At 41.2% G+C, this 19244-nt stretch overlaps 1 protein-coding gene across 9 annotated transcripts in view; it reads left to right on the forward strand.

The window, feature by feature from the left end:
* UBR4 (ubiquitin protein ligase E3 component n-recognin 4) overlaps positions 1-19244 on the forward strand; it is a 146166-nt gene that overhangs the window by 6209 nt on the left and 120713 nt on the right. For all 9 annotated transcript variants that reach the window (XM_032759101.2, XM_032759105.2, XM_032759109.2 and 6 more), the window contains exons 2-15: positions 2267-2364; positions 4304-4407; positions 5127-5256; positions 5374-5513; positions 6004-6106; positions 6242-6383; positions 6804-6928; positions 10479-10603; positions 11500-11559; positions 11662-11852; positions 16544-16643; positions 16783-16920; positions 17462-17579; positions 18838-19025. In XM_032759101.2, the coding sequence (XP_032614992.1) occupies positions 2267-2364; positions 4304-4407; positions 5127-5256; positions 5374-5513; positions 6004-6106; positions 6242-6383; positions 6804-6928; positions 10479-10603; positions 11500-11559; positions 11662-11852; positions 16544-16643; positions 16783-16920; positions 17462-17579; positions 18838-19025 (1762 nt within the window). The remainder of the gene's footprint in view (positions 1-2266; positions 2365-4303; positions 4408-5126; positions 5257-5373; positions 5514-6003; positions 6107-6241; positions 6384-6803; positions 6929-10478; positions 10604-11499; positions 11560-11661; positions 11853-16543; positions 16644-16782; positions 16921-17461; positions 17580-18837; positions 19026-19244) is intronic.

The following is a 19244-nucleotide window of genomic DNA, read 5'->3' on the forward strand; positions in this document are numbered from 1 at the left end:
CTACACTGTAGCCTGGGTGACAGAGCGAGACTCTGTCTCAAAAAAATAAAGTATAAGGCTGGAAGTAAAGGAAAAACTAAGTATATGAGGTAGAAACAGGGGGATTTAGTAGGGAGTTTTCTGCTGTACATGTGAGCCTTAAAACTGTGTTTAGTCACCAGCAACTTTTGAGTGCTGCTTGTTGTGGAAAGGTTTTTATTTTCTCCTTTTTATGTACCCTGACAAATGGAAAATGACCCTTAGTGGGCAGGAGGATCCTTGCACACATCGTAGATGCGCTATAAATATTTTTTTCTTGGTGAAGGAGTTATTCTAAGTTAGGGACTAATCTTTGATACATACCCATTTATCCTTGATCTGCATATAGCAAAGTGCTTGCAATGCCAGACTCTCAAGTGTTATTTAAGGTGATTCATCTCCGACGTTGGCACCTTCCAAATAGTGACTTGTCCTTTTGGCTCCTGTGTTCATTTGGCAGGTAGATAGTCTTGCAGGCAGTGAATGGAGTGTTCACTCTGTTTACATTTCCCTTCTTAGGTTGATACTCTTTTTTTTTTTTTTTTTTTGAGTTGGAGTCTCACTCTTTTGCCCAGGCTGAAGTGCAGTGGCACAATCTCAGCTCCCTGCAACTCCGCCTGCCGGGTTCAAGTAATTCTTGTGCCTCAGCCTCGTGAGTAGCTGGGACTACAGGCGGGTGCCACCACACCTGGCTAATTTTTGTATTTTTATTAGAGACAGGGTTTTACCATATTGGCCAGGCTGGTCTCGAACTCCTGGCCTCAGATAATCCACCAGCCTGTGTCTCCCAAAGTGCTGGGATTACAGGCTTGAGCCACCGGCTACAATGCATCCCGCCATAGGTTGATACTTCTTGCTGGGGATTGACTCACTAAGTAAACTGTTCAACCACACTGTTGTTCTTTCCATTTAATAAAATATATTTTAGTCTTTGCTTTACCTTCGTGTTTCTTTCTTTTTTTTTTTTTTTTTTTTTTTTGCTGAGATGGAGTCTTGCTGTCACCCAGGCTGGAGTGCAGTGGCCCGATCTCGGCTCACTGCAACCTCTACCTCCTGGGTTCAAGCAATTCTCTACCTCAGCCCTCTGAGTAGCTGGGACTACAGGCGCGTGCCACCACACCCTGCTAATTTTTGTAATTTTAGTAGAGACAGGGTTTCACCATCTTGGCCAGGCTGGTCTTGAACTCCTGACCTCGTCATCCACCCACGTCGACCTCCCAAAGTGCTGGGATTGCAGGCATGAGCCACCACACCTGGCCAGCCACCGTGCCCGGCCCATGTTTCATCAATTGTGGATTAGCACCTGATTTGATAGAATGGCTTTAAATGTATCCAGCCTTTAAACCTAGTTGGCCTCTAGATTTTTTCAGAAGAGGGCATTTCCCCAGCTAAGGATAAGGAATGTGGTTAAAAAAAAAAATCACCGACTCTTTTGTGATCTCGCTTTAGTCTACAGTCAGAGGGATGGTGTAGGGGATAACTCTGTTATCCAGTGAATTTTGGACTTTAGCACTGATCATATGACTTCTTATCTTGAGTTGTTGATTCCTTTTAAGTTACTGCGTTACAGGCCGGCCTTATTTGGTCTAAAATTGATTACTTTAATCTGTATTCCCACTAACAGTATGTTGAGTACTCTGGTCTGCCCCTTTTTGGCTATCAATAATGAAGGCATATTAGCGATTGGTCTTTGCCAGTCAGTAATATAGAACAGATTGATATCCTGTTAGGTCTTTACTTGCATTTCATTAGTTCTGCTTGACTTTGAAAATGTTTTCTGTTTGTTAGTCTCTGCTTCTTCCCAAGCCTGATGACCTTGAATGAGATATTTAATTTTAATTCTCTAAGCTTCACCTTCCCAATCTTTTTTTGAGATGAAGTCTCGCTCTGTCACCCAGGCTGGAGTGCAGTGGTTCAATATTGGCTCACTGCAACCTCTGCCTCCCAGGTTCAAGCAGTTCTCCTGCCTCAGCCTCCTGAGGAGCTGAGACTATAGGCACGTGCCACCATGCCCAGCTGATTTTTGTATTTTTAGTGGTGATGGGTTTTCATCATACTGGCCAAGTTGGTCTTGAACTCCTGACCTCAGGTGATCCGCCTGTCTCATCTTTCCCAATCTCGAAGGGGAATAGGTTGATGATACTATCTACCAGGTAGTAAGGATTAAATAATGTAATATCCATAAAGGGGTATCTGGCACATAGTAAGCGCTAAGTAGATGCTGGCTGAATTATCATTATTTTTGCAGTGAATCAGAAATTCTGCACCATGAGAAGCAGTACGAGCCATTCTACTCATCTTTTGTTGCACTTTCCACACACTATATTACAACAGTTTGCAGTCTCAGTAAGTATTCCACTCTTGTCCTTCCCTTCTGAGGGCTTGTGAATAGGGGGATTGTTTATCCTCTCGTTAGTGTATCTGAACAAATTGTTAATGAAGTCTAGGTTTTAGCACTCCTAAGCTGCTCATCCAAGAGTGGAGACAACTGTCAGCTAGGATGAGGCTCCAGAGGTTCCCTTACCTAGGCTAACCAAGCAGAATTTTAAAACTACTTGGCTTGGACACCTGCTTTATAAGTATTAAGTCGACCTCCTTTCCCTTCTTAATCCAAATCATTTTATTGATTTCTCATGTAATTACTGGTGTGTTAATTTCCTGGGGGGAAGGTGGTAGTGGATACCGACCTCTGGAGTTAGCAGCCACTCAAGGCTCTATTCCTTATTTGGTGTTGGTGAGGATGTGGATTCTCCTTTGTGTTCTCTGGTATATGAAGGGATTTCAACTTCAGTTCTCCATTTTCTTCATTTTTCTACCCCCAAAATGGCTAAGCCCTATTTTACATTTCTGAATTTTTGCATTTTTCTAAAATCTTGACTCAAATAGTTCTGAAGAATTCTAATTATTTTAAATTTGCTTTTTTAGAGACAGGGTCTTGCTCTGTCACCCAGGCTGGAGTGCAGTGGCGTGATCATAGCTCACTGCATCCTTGAACTCCTGGGCTCTAGTGATTCTCCTGCCTTAGCCTCCTCAGTCCTAGCTGGGACTACAGGCACAAGCCACCATGCCCAATTAATATTTTGTAGTAACGGGGTCTCCCTATGTTGCCCAGGCTGGTCTGGAAGTCCTGGGCTCAAGCAATCCTCCCAGCTTGGTCTCCCAAAGTGCTGGGATCACAGGCAGGAGTCACCATATTTGTTTATTTGAATAGTTTGCTAAGCAAGTAAACTGAAAGGACACTGAAGAATTAGTGTATTTTTTGTGTGGCCCAAGACAGTTCTTCCAGTTGCTGAGTAATCCTTCAGTGTCCAATACTGTTTATTACAAGCTCTGGCTACTGGCAGAAGAATCAATTTTAGCTTGGAGAAACTTTATATAAGGAAGTCATTTTATTTTTTTAAGTTATACTTAAAAATTTTATCCGTTTATTTATTTATTTTGAGATCGGGTTATGAGACTAATTTTTGTATTTTTGGTAGATATGGGGTTTGACCATGCTGGCCCAAGCTGGTCTTGAACTCCTGGGCTGAAGTGATCCACCCTCCTCAGCCTCCCGAAGTGCTGGGATTATAGGTGTGAGACACTATGCCTGACCAGGACGTCATTTTAGAATCCATGGGAATACTACTACAATAGTAGTATTGTCTAGTGCAAGCTTGTCCAACCCACAGCCTGAGGACCATGTGATGGCTTTGAATTTGGCCCAACACAAATTCATAAACTTTCTTAAAATGTTATGAGATTTTTTTTTTTTTTGCCTTTTTTTTTTTTAAAGCTCATCAGCTATTGTTACTGTTAGTGTATTTTTTGTGTGGCCTAAGACAATTCTTCCAGTGTAGCCCAGGGAAGCCAAAAGATTGCACACTCCTGGTTTAGTGGTTAAGAGCATGAACTCTAGAGGCTGACTGCCTGGATTTAAATCTAGCTGTGTGACTTTTGTCAAGTCATTTAGTTAGCTCAGCTGTTAAAAATGGACAGGGATAATATGAAGATCTGCCTCATAGAATTGGTTTAAGAATTAAATGAGTTAGTACCTTTGAAGTGCTTGGCACTGGTGTGATGTAAATATTTCCTATTATAGTTATCCTAATTTCTAGTAAATATGAGATAAATTGATCTGATAGTTATTGATGTCAAAATGCCTTTGTTTACCCCTTGGGTTTTTGACTCTGAATAATTGTTATGATATTGGGAATGTTGGACATAGAGCTCAATACTTACTTTGCTTGATTTGTTGACCAATGCTGAGCAGTCTGAAATTGAGTAATGTTTATTACTTTCTCAGTTCCCCGGAACCAACTTCAGTCAGTGGCAGCAGCCTGTAAAGTTCTAATTGAGTTTTCTCTCCTGCGTCTGGAGAATCCAGATGAGGCTTGTGCTGTGTCCCAGGTGAGAGTGATGGGCCCATTTCTTGCCCTATTCTGAAGCAGTGTTGTGACTGACTAGTGGAATAGAGCAGAGGTCAGTGAACTTTTTCTGTAATAGGCCAGATAGGAAATCATTTGCAGGCTGTACGTTATCTGTTGCAGCTACTTAACTTTGCCTTTTTAGTGTGAAAGCAGCCATAGATTAATATATAAATGATGAACATGGCTGTGTTCCAGTAAAGCTTTATTTACAAAAACAGGCAGTGGTTGAATTGGAGCTGTAGTTTGCCAACCTCTGGTACATGGGGCTTCTGGTACAGAGTGGTACAGAGTCTTCTCAAGGGTTGCAAACTTACATACCTGCAGGGGCCAGGTAGGTAACAAAAAATGAATAAAGTGTGCTAGTTGAGAAGATTGCAGGCCCCAACTAAAGGGGCTAACCACTATTTGGCTCTGGCTTATTACTGCCATGCAGGAATGGAGGTGCAAGGTTGCTATACTGTGAATTATTTGAGCGTGAGAAGTTCGGATTTGCATGGGAATCTTTTCATTCACTTCAAATTTTAAAAAAATATTGTGAGAAAAATAAGACAAATCTGCAAGCTACATACAGTGTAAGGACATCAGCTTGCAGTCTTTGCTTTAGTGTTTATATGAACCTAAATTTGGCCCTGTGCCAGTTAGAATTTCCAAAACAGTAGAATTTTCTGAAAGATCTATTTGCATTTGTTTTCTTTTCAGAAACACTTGATTCTCCTAATCAAGGGCCTGTGCACTGGCTGTAGCCGACTAGATAGAACTGAAATTATCACATTTACAGCAATGATGAAATCTGCCAAGCTGCCCCAAACAGTGAAGACACTTTCAGACGGTGGGTGTTCCTTTGACAGATCTGATCACATGACCACCCCCAGGGCACTTTTTCCATGGCACCTTTGCCTTCTAGTGGCACTTTCCTCACCCCTTTTTTTGCTTTTGTATTTTACAGTGGAAGATCAGAAAGAGCTGGCCTCACCAGTAAGCCCTGAGTTGAGGCAAAAGGAGGTACAGATGAATTTTTTGAACCAGCTGACCTCGGTTTTTAACCCTAGAACTGTAGCATCACAACCTATCAGTACACAGACTCTGGTGAGTTTCTTTAGTCAAATGTCTTCTTCTCTGTGGGATTTGTTAAGATAATAACACTAGGGGAGAAAAAGTGATATATTTTATGTTTGTGATATAAAATGATATACATGTCTGTGGGACAAAAGAAATTGAGGAATACAAAATAAAACAAGTAAAATTCACCCCAACTGCTTCTTCTGTCCACAGTTATTACTGTTTGATGACCATTCTAGGCTTCTCTCAATGCAAATTAACAAATGTAAGGGTTATGTACAGTTTTCTATATAAAGGCATCGCTCCATTTTGGTTATAGAACATATATATATTTTAAAGCTGTGTATTTTTTCCCTCCTCCTGGAAATGTAACCTGTATTTTCTCCAACATTAGTAAGGAATTTTCCCTTCATTAACTGGGGAGTCTGGAGAGTATCCACGCAGCTACTGCTCACTTTTGACAGTTGGTTTGGTGAAGAGATAATAGTATCTTGACAGGCCTTATGTTTCTTTTCAGGTGGAAGGAGAAAATGATGAGCAGTCATCTACAGATCAAGCCTCAGCTATCAAAACCAAGAATGTGTTCATAGCTCAGAACGTGGCTAGTCTTCAAGAGCTTGGTAAGACTCCCAGCTGTTATCAGAAAGCTGATTTCTGGTCTGTCAAAAATTCCTTAAGTGTGCTTCTGTCATGTGGATAAGAATCAAGCATCAGACAAAGGCCTGTTTGTAAGGTTGTGGTTTTCATTCATTTAGGTGGCTCAGAGAAGCTACTGCGTGTGTGTTTGAACCTGCCATATTTCCTACGCTATATCAATCGGTTCCAAGATGCAGTGTTAGCTAATTCCTTCTTCATAATGCCTGCAACAGTAGCAGATGCCACTGCTGTTCGTAATGGGTAAGGTGCTTCACGGTGCACATACTTTACTTTTTTTGTTTTGTTTTGTTTTGTTTTTGGGATAGGGTCTTGTTCTGTCACCCAGGCTGGAGTGCAGGGTTGCAGTCTTGGCTCACTGTAACCTCTGTCTCCTGGCTCAAGCTGTTCTCCCACCTCAGCCTCCTGAGTAGCTGGGATTACAGGCACACACCACCATGGCTGGCTAATTTTTGTATTTTTTGTAGAGTCGGGGTTTTGCCCTGTTGCCCAGGCTGGTCTTGAACAACTGGGCTCAAGCAATCCTCCCGCCTCGGCCTCCTGAAGTGTTGGAATTATAGGCATGAGCCACTGTGCCAGGCCCATGCTGATAATTTCTTTAACTGTCACATTATAGAAGTGAATGATTCTAAGAGACACTTGTCGATCCCTGTCATGTTCCAGCTTTCATTCATTGGTGATTGATGTAACTATGGCATTGGATACCCTTTCTCTACCTGTGTTGGAACCTCTCAATCCTTCTCGTCTACAAGATGTGACAGTCCTCAGCCTAAGTTGTCTGTATGCAGGTGAGAAGTTATCATATCTGGTCTCATTTTCTCAGTCAAGCACAGATATACTTTCAGGAAACCATGAAAATCCTTCTGAATACTCTACTCATCCCCCTTTACTTGCTCCCTTCTCTCAAGGATCATCTAACATTGCATCAAGGTGAAATGAGGTCTCAATAGGAATCTTTGTAAATGGTCCTGTTGTTTCACTGCTGCCATTGCGTTATAGGCATATTTGATTTTATAGTATGTGCAGATATTAAATATTTACTATATGAAAAGCAAAGTGCCAAAGACTGAGATGAACTACGTGTAGTCTCTGCCCTCAAGGAGCCTACATCTGAGCAGCAGAGAACACATAAGGCTAAATAGCATAATATAAAACAATATTAAAAGCAATAGAAGTATAGAATATTTTCGGTACACAGAGGAGGGGGATTGAGTCTTGCTGCGGTTTCAGGTTTGAAGAAGGCTTCGTGGAACAGGTGGTATCTGTTTATACTGATAAATGCGAAGAATGATATTCTTTAGGCTTCCATAAAATCCCCTTTTTTCCTGTTGATCTTACTGCTTTTGAAGCAGGGCCTGACAGCTGGTGTTTACTCTCTTTTAAGTTATTGTTAAAAGGACTTTTTAGCCCAGATCACTGATCCTTGGCTTTAAGTTCCGAGACATATCATATCTCTGGTATGTCTTGGAAGTTATAGCAATTTCAGAAGTTTACTTGGTTTTGCAAGTGAAGATTTCAGCAGATAGTCTTGGAAACCTGACTTTGGGAACACCACGAAATTACTGAGGTTGGTCTCCCTACATTCTCTGAACAGTTTTAATTTGAACATCTATGTGTAAATAGGAATATAAAGATAAAGGCATCTGCACCCTCAGAGACCTTACTGTCTTTTAGAGGATATTGGTAAATAACTTATAAGTGAAGAAACTGAATGAGAGATGAGAAAGTACTTTGGAAGTTTAGAGGAGGGAGAGCTCACTTGCAGTTGAGAAAGGCAGTAATCATGAAGGAGCTCTGATGTTGAATCTTAAGTCAGGTAGGATCTCAGCTTGGCTATTTCTAGGCAGAAGCAGAAGCAGACAAAAAGTATCCAAGAGTTTGGGGGAACATACTACATAAGTTTGTGTGTGTGTGTGTGTGTGTGTGTGTGTGTGTAAGTAAGTCTGTAGGTCTTATGGCTATTTGTGGGTGTTGTATAATTGGACAGAAAGCAAGACTCAATTAGAAATGCAGACTAAGTCATTTGGACCATATCCTGTAGATAGTAGAGACCATTAAAGATTCTGAGCTGTGAGAGGATCTGAGCTATATTTTAGGAAGAACATTCAGGCTGTAGTGTACAAGGTATTTTGGTGTGGGGAAATATTGGAGGCAGGGAAACTACTTAGGAGGAATTGGCAGTCATTCAGGCAGCATACATTTAGGGCCTCAGCTAGGGCAGCAGCATTAAGAGTAGAAAGTTAAGGATACATGGGAGAATATGCTCTCTCATAGCCAATTTCCAGTATTGAGCTTCCTCGTGCTCTACCATTGATTTTGCATTTTTAAATTTGGGGTTTATTTATTTTGATTTCCAGGGAATTTCGTTACTGTCACATGGATCTCAGTGTACTCAGTCAGTAAGTGATTAAAGTCAATAAGGACTAGAGATTCTTTAAAAATTCATAGTCGGATTAAAGATCCCAAATCTGGTTTGTTAAAATTTGATCACTTGGGATTTGATTTAAGGAAAGGGATTTGGCTATGATGTCTTTGAGAAATTCCAGGTATAGGAGTATAGGATTTTTTTCATAATCTTAAAATTTATTTTTATTTTTAATTTTTTGAAATTATTAGATTTTACTATTATTATTATTATTATTATTATTATTTTGAGATGGAGTCTCACTCGGTCTCCCAGGCTGGAGTGCAGTGGCGCAATCTTGGCTCACTGCAAGCTCCGCCTCCTGGGTTCACGCCATTCTCCTGCCTCAGCCTCCCGGGTAACTGGGACTACAGGTGCCCACCACCACACCCGGTTAAGTTTTTTTTGTATTTTTAGTAGAGACGGGGTTTCTCCTTGTTAGCCAGGATGGTTAGCCAGCAATCTCCTGACCCCGCCTTGGCCTCCTAAAGTGCTGGGATTACAGGCATGAGCCACCACGCCCGGCCAGATTTTATTATTTATTTATTTAAGAAATACGGTCTTGCTATGTTGCGCAGGCTAGATTTGAACTGTTAGGCTCAAGTGATCTTCTCACCTCAGCCTCTTGAGTCCACTGTGCCTGGCTCTAGATTTTAAATTTAATGAATAAATTAATTATTTAGTTATAATTTTTTTGAGATGGTGTTTCACTCTTTTGCCCAGGCTGGAATGCAATGGCTCAATCTCAGCTCACTGTAATCTCCACCCCCCAGGTTCAAGTGATTCTCCTGCTTCAGCCTCCCAAGTAGCTGGGATTATAGGCGCCTGCCACTCCGCCTGGCTAATTTTTGTATTTTTAGTAGAGGTGGGGTTTCGCCATGTTGGCGAGGCTGGTCTCGGACTCCTGACCTCGGTTGATCCACCCACCTGGGCCTCCCAAAGTGCTAGGATTATAGGCTTGAGCCACCACGCCCGGCCTTAATTATTTATTTTTATTACTTTTTTTTTTTTAAAGAGAATCTTAGTGTTTCAGCCAGGTGGGAGTGCACTGGACCGATTATAACTCACTGTAGCCTCAAACCCCTGGGTGCAAATGATCCTCCCACATCAACCTCCCGAGTAACTGGAACTAGAGGCATGCACCACCACACCTGGCTTAGATTTTATTTTTAAAGCAATTTTAGGTTCATAGAGTTCCCATATACTCCCTCTCCCTTGTAGCTAGTTTCTCTTATCAGTAATACTTTTAATTAGTATGGTGAATTTATTATTGATGAACCAATATTGATATATTATTGTTAACTAAAGTCCATAGTTTACATTGGGGTTTCATTTTTGTGTTGTACAGGTCTATGGGTTTTGACAAATGTATAGTGTCATGTATCCATGATTACCATATTGTACAAAATAGTTTTACTGCCCTAAAAATCCCCTTTGCTCTACCTATTCATTCCTTACCCCATCCCTCGACCCCTGGTAACACCACTGACCTCCACTGTCTCTCTAGTTTTACCTTTTCTAGAATGTCATGTAGTTGGAATCATACAATAAGCAAGATTTTCAGATTGGCTTCTTTCTCTTAGCAGTATGCATATAGGTTCCTCCATGTCTTCTCATGACTTAATAGTCCATTTCTTTTTATTGCTGAATTAATATTGCATCGTATGGATATATCACAGTTTGTTTATCTGTTCTCCTGTTTAAGGACATTCATGTGTAGTGTGTGTGTGTAAGTTTTTAGCTTATTTGGATAAATACCTAGGAGTCTGGTTACTGAATTGTATGGTAAACCTATTTAGTCTTGCTCTTAATGGCATTTATTTTAAGTAATCAAATCATGGAATTGCTTGTGGGTGGGGTGTGCTTTTGTGTTTCAGCTTTGGTGGATTCTTGGGTGCACTCCAAGGCTGAGACCTGTGCATCTTCTTTTTCAGGTGTGAGTGTGGCAACCTGCATGGCCATCCTGCATGTGGGTAGTGCCCAGCAAGTGCGGACAGGGTCCACGAGCTCCAAAGAAGATGACTATGAAAGTGATGCAGCTACAATTGTCCAGAAATGTGTAAGCCAAAGATCTGGGGATAAGGGAACCTTGATTGTTCAAATGAGGGAGTATGGCCAGTTCCACTTTCTTCCATGATAGAAGAAAGAACTTAGAGTATTCTCTGTACTACTTTCCCTGGGTATTAGTAGGTCTAAGAGGTAGGCATCCAGCTTGTTGATTTGGTATAGTGGTTGATTTGGTATATTGCTGTTTCCCTATCTCTGTAGAACACACTTGAAAGATTAGCCATTAATTCAGGAAATACATTTGAGGGCCTACTGTGTGTCAGTGTACTTTTAGGGGAATTTAGTAAACAGGAAAATTTCCGATAGTGATTAAGTGCACTGAAACAATACATTGTGATTGATGGTAATCTAGGCTGGGCGTGGTGACTCACACCTATAATCCCAGTACTTTGGGAGGTGGGTGGATCACCTGAGGTTAGGAGTTCAAAACCAGCCTGGCCAGCATGGTGAAACCCTGTCTCTACTGAAAATACAAAAATTAGCTGGGTGTGGTGGCGCAAGCCTGTAATCCCCGCTACTCTGGAGGCTGAGGCAGAAGAATCGCTTGAGCCTGGGAGGTGGAGGTTGCAGTGAGCCGAGATCACGCCATCGCACTCCAGCCTGGACAATAAGCGTGAAAATCCGTCTTAAAAAAAAAAAAAAGTGATCTGACGTGGAGCTGGGCATGCTGCTTTTGATTCGGAGGAGGGATGGCTTCTGAGAAGGTGACATTTGATCCAAATGAAAAGAGGGAGTCAGCTCCATTGAAGGTCAAGGAAAGTACAATGGAATGTGTCATTGAAAAGAGGATATTGAACTCTTCAAGTTAAATTGTTTGGGTAGGATTTAGCATTTATAATGAAATCTGTCAGCTTGTTCAGATTTTTGGGTCTGTTTGATATTGTACAGCTCGAAATCTATGACATGATTGGACAAGCAATCAGCAGTTCTCGCCGGGCTGGTGGTGAGGTAAGAAGTATATCTATCTCTGCCGCATACTTCCTATCTTGTCCTCTCTGAGATGTGAATATCTCTATGATTATGTTTTTTATTTTGTGCCTTTCACAACAGCACTATCAGAATTTCCAATTGCTGGGTGCTTGGTGCTTGTTAAACAGCCTTTTCCTCATACTGAATCTCAGTCCTACTGCGTTGGCTGATAAGGGGAAAGAGAAGGACCCGCTGGCTGCCCTCCGAGTCAGAGACATCCTTTCTCGTACTAAAGAGGGAGTGGGCTCCCCTAAACTGGGGCCTGGAAAAGGGTATGTGTCTACTTGATTGTAACTTAACTTTTTGTTTTATTTCCCTAACATTTTATATTGACAGGGAGCTAGTATGACTTCATATCAATAGGAAAATTTGCCTTCCTACCTGGTTTGAATTTAACAACTAAGATAATGATCATGACCTGTTATCTCCACAACATAGCTTTGTGATTTTTAGATAAGTCACTCATTCTCTTTGATCCTATTTCCTCATCTATCAAAGGGGAAAAATATCTGTGCAATGTGTATTTCAGGAATTTTTTGAAGTTCAAATCAGAAAAACATGTTTCTGTCTTGTAAAGCGGGCTTGTTTGACTTGGAGTTGAGTACTTGCCTGTATAACCTATAAGATGAGAATATTGTCAGGGCCTCCTGGTTTGCTTCCTGTAATATTTGCCATTGTTTTGATGAACTCTGAAAGAAGAGATATGACCAATGTACTGTTCAGGTTTCATTTTCTAAGCCCATGTGTTTCTGGATTTTTTCATTCAATCCCTATTATATACTAGGCCCTATTCTAGGCATTGAGGATATAGCACTAAGCAAAGTGATGTCCTTGCCTTTTTTTTTTTTTGTTTGTTTGTTTGTTTGTTTGTTTGTTTGTTTTTTTGAGACGGAGTCTCGCTCTGTCGCCCAGGCTGGAGTGCAGTGGCGCGATCTCAGCTCACTGCAAGCTCCGCCTCCTGGGTTCACGCCATTCTCCTGCCTCAGCCTCTCCGAGTAGCTGGGACTACAGGCGCCCGCCACCACGCCCGGCTAATTTTTTTGTATTTTTTTTAGTGGAGACGAGGTTTCACCGTGGTCTCGATCTCCTGACCTCGTGATCCGCCTGCCTCGGCCTCCCAAAGTGCTGGGATTACAAGCGTGAGCCACCGCGCCCGGCCTTGTCCTTGCCTTTATGGAGTTTATTTTATATCTGGAGAAACAGTGAACAAATCTACTAACGAGTAGATAATAGATAATCATATATAAATGTTGTGAAGAAAAAGATGTCAGAGCGAGGGGCTGGAGAGTCATAGGGGCTTTTATTATTATATTTTATTTATTTATTTATTTTTTTGAGACAGAGTCTCCCTCTGTTGCCCAGGCTGGAGTGCAGTGGTGTGATTATGGCTCACTGTAACCTCCACTTCGTGGGTTGAAGCAATTCTCATGCCTCAGCCTCCCAAGTAGCTGGGATTACTGGTGCATGCCACTACACCCAGCTGATTTTTGTATTTTTAGTAGAGATGGGGTTTCACCATGTTGGCCAGGCAGGGTCTCGAACTCTTGACCTCAAGCGATCCGCCCACCTCAGCCTCCTAGAGTGCTGGGATTACAGGTGTGAGCCACTGTGTCCAGCCCAGGGCTATTATTTTAGTTATTTCGGATGATCCAGAAAGGGCTCCAAAGACATGATATAGAGACCATATGTGAGGTGACAGAGCTATGTAAGTATTTGGGGTAGAATTGGATAGGGTGGTGTGGCAAAGGCAGAGAAAAGAGGTCAAATTCGAATATATTTGGAAGGTACAGCTGGCAGGATTTACTGATGGCTTGCCTGTTGGGTGTGAAAAAGATGACATCACAATTTTTTGGCTTGAGGCCACTGGGTTGTATAATTTACTGATACCGGGAATGCTTGTTTAGGAGTGGGTTGAGTGGGAGGAAGGGGAAGAAATAAAAACGTAATATTGGCCATGCTGAGTGTAAGATGACTGTCAGACCTCTATGTGAGATGTTGAGTGGGCAGCTGGATATGTGAGTCCAGAGTTTCAGGAAGAGATCACAGCCTGGACTGTGTTAACAAGTTACCCTCTGAGCATCTTCTGTGTCCCAGGCTCTGTGTTAGTTCTGGAGTGCTGTGATGAACATAAAAATGGACATATTCTCAATTGACATGAAGTAGATATCCATACAAATATATCTTTTTTTTTTTTTTTTTTTGTTTGAGGCAGTCTTCCTCTGTTGTCCAGGCTGGAGTGTAGTGGTGCAATCTCAACTCACTGCAACCTCTGCTTCCCAGGTTCAAGCAATTCTTGTGCCTCAGCCACCAAGTAACTAGGATTACAGGTGTGCACCACCATGCCCAGCTGATTTTTTTTTTGTTTTTGTATTTTTAATAGAGATGGGGTTTCACCATGTTGGCTAGGCTAGTATTGAACTCCTGGCCTCAAGTGATCTGCCTGCCTGAGCATCCCAAAGTTCTGGGATTACAGGCATGAGCCAGTCTGCCTGGCAATGTCAAATTGTATCTAGAGAGTATTAGAACAGGGGCATTTGACCTGGCCAGGGACATCAGAGCAGGCTTCCCCAAGGAAGTGCTAATTAAGCTGAAATCTGAAACCGGTATTGATAAGGTGATAGACACTAGGCAAAGTAAGGAGGTAAGAGTGTTCCAGAGCAAACGGTAGTTTGTGATTTTATGAGTGGCCATTTTCATTCTTGGCATTGTAAAGGGAAATGAAAGAATGCCAAGAAGTATATCCTTAGAAGTAGCAGTTATGCTTTTAAAATGGCTGTTGTTTCTTCATATTTTAAAAGAATACATGTATGTTGTATAAGTGACAAGCCATACAGATGGGCATAAATAGGAAAGGTAAAAATGATCCCAAATTCTACCACTCAAATTGGTAAACATTCCTTCAGACATTTTTCTTTGCACATATAAAAAATATATAAGTTTACAAAAATGGGATCAGTGTATATGAAATACTGCAGCATCTTTTCAGTGACACTATTAAAATGTCTAAGTTTTTAATGGCCAGCAGTATTCCACTATGTAAATATACCACAGTTGCCTAATTCCCCTATTGCTAAGCACTTATTTAGATTGTAACAAATGTCTTGTTTTGATAAATTTTGCTTTGGTAACTTGCTGAAATACAAACTTTTGGGAACTTAATTGTCCTCTTGGGATGAATTCCCAAAAGTACCATTGTTGGGACAAAGGGCTCACATATTTAAACATTGGAAATGTTTTGTCAAACTACTCTTTAGAAAAGTAACACTAATTTGCATTGACACCAGCTGTGTGCTTATATGCCCGTTTCCCCATGTCTCTTTGACACTGGGCATCATTAGTCTTCATGTTTGCTTATCTTAGAGGAGAGAATGCTATGATATTTCATGTATTTGTATTTCTTTGATTACTAGTGTGATTGTATTTCATTTCACCTATTTATTGGTCATTTGTATTTCTTTTGTAAACTGCCTTATGTCCTTTGCCTTGGTTTTCTTTTTGGTATTTGTCATTTTCTTTTTAATTTTTTTATTATTATTTTTACAGAGATAGAGTCTCACTTTGTCTCCTAGGCTAGAGTGCAATGGTAGGATTATAGTTCACTGTAACCTTGAACTCCTGGGCTCTGGTGATCCTCCCACCTCAGCCTCCTGAGTAGCTAGGACTACAGGTGTGCACCACCATTTCCAGCCAATTTTTAAAATTTTTTTTATAGGGATGGGATCTTGCTGCATTGACCAGGCTGGTTTTGCACTCTTGGCCCCAAACAATCCTCCTGCCTCAGCCTCCCAAAGTGCTGGGATAAAGATGTGAGCCACCACATCTGGCCTGTGTTTGTTCTTTTTTCTTTTTGATTTATATAAACTTGCAAATCAGATATATTAACCTTTTGTTATGTGGACATTTTGGACAGGAGGAAAACACTTTACTTGAATGTAGTTTTCTTTTCTTTATTTTATTTTTATTTTTGAAACAAAGCCTCACTCTATTGCCCAGGTTGGAGTGCAGTAGTATGAACACAGTTCACTGCAGCCTCCCCCTCCTGGGCTCAAGTGATCCTTCTACCCTGGCCTATTGGGTAGCTGGCACCACAGGTGTGCACCACCATATCTGGCTAAGTTTTTCATATTTTATAGAGACAGTTTCTTGCCATGTTGCCGAGGTTGGTCTTGAACTTCTGGGTTCAAGTGATCCTCCCACCTTGGCCTCCCCAGGTGCTGGGATTATAGGCATGAGCCACTGCTCCCGGCCTGTCTTTTTATTCTCTTAGATTTGTTTCCAGATATTTTATAGAAGTTGGTAATTCTAACCTTTTTCTTTTCAAAACAATGATTCTTTAAAAGTTCAATCTACATTTAAAAGTCAGCATCTTTGCATAACCCATTAGCTTTGAACTGATTGTTTAAATTCCAAAAATTTTTCGATTTGGGAGTTTCTTCTATTCCAGGAGGTTTTATTTATTTATTTATTTTTTTGTTTTGAGACAAGGTCTTGTTCTGTCACCCAGGCTGGAGTGCAGTGGCTCACCTCAGCCTCCCAAGTAGCTGGGACCATAGGTACATGCCACTGCACCTGGGTAACTTTTTAATTTTTTTGTAGATACAGGGTCTCCCTCTCTAGGTTGCCCAGGCTGGTCTCAAATTCTTGGGCACAAGTGATCCTCTCATCTTGGCCTCTCAAAAGTGTTGGGATTTAAGGTGTAAGCCACTGTGCCCAACCTAGTCCAGGAGTTCTTAACCTGAAGCCTGCAGATCCTTAGGCCATTTGTGGATGGGGTTCAAGGAGATTGTGAACTTCAGAAATTATATGCAGATGTATGTATGTACAATTTTTTTTTTTTTCTGGAGAAAGGTCCACAGAGTCTGAAAGGGGTCTAAGACCCCAAAATGGCAAGATCCACTATTTCAGAGGTTGTAATTTATTGTTAATTATTTTAAGGTTTGTGTTTTCCTTTTTCTTTTTGTAGGCATCAGGGATTTGGGGTACTCTCAGTAATATTGGCAAACCATGCCATTAAATTGCTAACGTCTCTCTTTCAAGACCTGCAAGTGGAGGCCCTTCACAAGGTGAGGAGGTTATCCCCATGGTAATCAGCATATTGATTGCGGGATCCACTTCTGGCCAAGCAAGCTTGATCCATCAACTCAAGTTGTTTTTTCTGGCTGAGTAGTATCATTAATTGCCCTTTGATATCATTGCTTTCAGGGTTGGGAGACAGATGGCCCCCCTGCAGCCCTGAGCATTATGGCCCAGAGCACCTCCATACAGAGGATTCAACGGCTGATTGACTCTGTCCCGCTGATGAACCTGCTCTTGACGTTACTTTCAACTTCCTACAGAAAGGTGGGTGGGAGTCAAGCCATTGATAATTTAGAAGAATGTCTTATAATTTTATATATATGATATATATATTTTATATGTATTTTATATATATGATATATATATTTTATATGTATTTTATATATATATATAAAACCTTCTTGAAATGAGTAAGACTGACTATATACCGACCTTTATAGACCCAAAGTTGTGGTAATGGTGTTGAAGTGAGAAATTCTTAACGGGTTGAATCTATCCAAACATTTGAATCAGTTATTGATTATCAGTTTTGTGATACACGTGGCTATTTGGTGATTTGTAGTGATTGGCATACTGAAGCAGAAGCATAGAGGACACTATGGAAATACGCCTTTTTTCAATTCTTGTCCACGTCTCTGGTTGGTAGTGTTTTTGTAGGATAAAGTGATGAAAGTCCTTAATTAAGGGAGCTATTAAGAGGCATACTCTTGGATTTAGGAAAAAATAAAGAGAAATGGAAAAAGTTTTCATGCGGCGAATGAGATTAAATAGGATGGCTCCGGTTTTGTAATTGTCATTTTCCTAGGCATGTGTCCTGCAGCGGCAAAGGAAGGGCTCCATGAGCAGCGATGCCAGCGCCTCCACCGACTCCAATACTTACTACGAGGATGATTTCAGTAGCACGGAGGAGGACAGCAGCCAAGGTAGAGGCCGCTCTTTTCTGTCTCCCAGAGATAAGCTATAGAGTGCAACAGGAGTGTTCTCAGCAGATTCCTGTAGTTTCCTGAACAAACCAAAGTTTCCATTTTGTTTTCACCTGCTTAGCCTGGACCTTGGTTTTATGTGCATTCAAAGATGACATGTTATTTAAGAGCAAGTTGAGCTGTTGATGAATGAATGATGGAAACAACTTTCAGCCAAGCCTGGTTTACTTTTCATTCCTTTCCCTCCAAAATCAGAAAACATTTCAATTGTTCCATATTTCTTCCTGTGTTGACTGATTTTGTGACCTCTGCTCTAAACTTTTTCAGTGAAACTCAGTAGGTCACATGTGAGGTGTTCGGTTTGGATGTTATCATAGTCATAGTTTAGGGAAGCTTGAGTAGAGAAACCTAATCGTGTTGCAGTGAACACACTGGCATGCCCTCCTGCCTTAGTTTGATGAGAGAGGGAATAAGGTAAGTACCTCAGATTATTTCATAATCAGATTTGTGGGAACAATGTGAAATACGGAGGGAGGCGTGATTCTTACCATCCTGTGATTTATGGTTGATAAGGCAAGTATAAATTTGCTCTTGAAAATGTTTGGCTTGTTACGAGTAAAATAATGTGAAGTTGTTTTTCTTTCTTTGTTGGGCTCCTTAAAGAAAAATCGGCTGGGTGCGGTGGCTCACACCTGTAATCCCAGCACTTTGGGAGGCTGAGGTGGGCAGATCACAAGGTCAGGAGTTCGAGACCAGCCTGGCCAATATGGTGAAACCCCGTCTCTACTAAAAATACAAAAATTAGCCGGGCATGGTGGCACATGCCTGTAGTCCCAGCTACTCGGGAGGCTGAGGCAGGAGAATTGCTTGAACCCGGGAGGTGGAGGTTGCCATGAGCCAATATTGCACCACTGCACTCCAGCCTGGGTGACAGAGCGAGACTCCCTCTCAAAAAAAAAAAAAAAAAGAAAGAAAAAATAAATCAGTTTTATTTGAGTATAATTTACATGCAATAATGTGAGAAATTCTTAACGGGTTGAATCTATCCAAACATTTGAATCAGTTATTGATGATCAGTTTTGCTCTTATTTTATGTATGCATTTAGATGAGTTTTGATACACAAATGCAACCTTGTAACCACCATCACAATCGGGATATCCTTGTGTTCCTTTTGACTTAAGCACTTTTAGGAAGCAGATGCACCAAAAACACTTTTAAAAAATATTTATTTTCGTTACTTTATCTTTCTCTATTCAGATGATGACAGTGAGCCTATTTTGGGGCAATGGTTTGAGGAGACTATTTCTCCCAGTAAAGAGAAAGCAGCACCTCCGCCTCCTCCCCCACCTCCTCCACTGGAAAGCTCTCCTCGGGTTAAAAGCCCCAGTAAGCAGGCCCCTGGTGAGAAGGGCAACATTCTGGCGAGTCGCAAAGATCCTGAGTTGGTAAGAGTAGGTTTCTAAGGTTTAGGGGAAGTGGACATGGGGAGCTAGGGGTATGAGAAGCAGGTCATTTAAACTCAAACATTTTGTGGCTTGGATAACTGTAGTGTTTAAAGATATTTTTGCTTAGGACTTATATGTCTTGATTATGTGTCATTAAATAACTTGTGTGACTGTTCCTGTTTCTCTGCTGGCCTTTAGAGTCACTTAATGGCTTTGTGA

The sequence above is a fragment of the Hylobates moloch genome, unplaced genomic scaffold, assembly GCF_009828535.3.
Source record: "Hylobates moloch isolate HMO894 unplaced genomic scaffold, HMol_V3 SCAFFOLD_9, whole genome shotgun sequence".
Lineage (NCBI taxonomy): Eukaryota > Metazoa > Chordata > Mammalia > Primates > Hylobatidae > Hylobates > Hylobates moloch.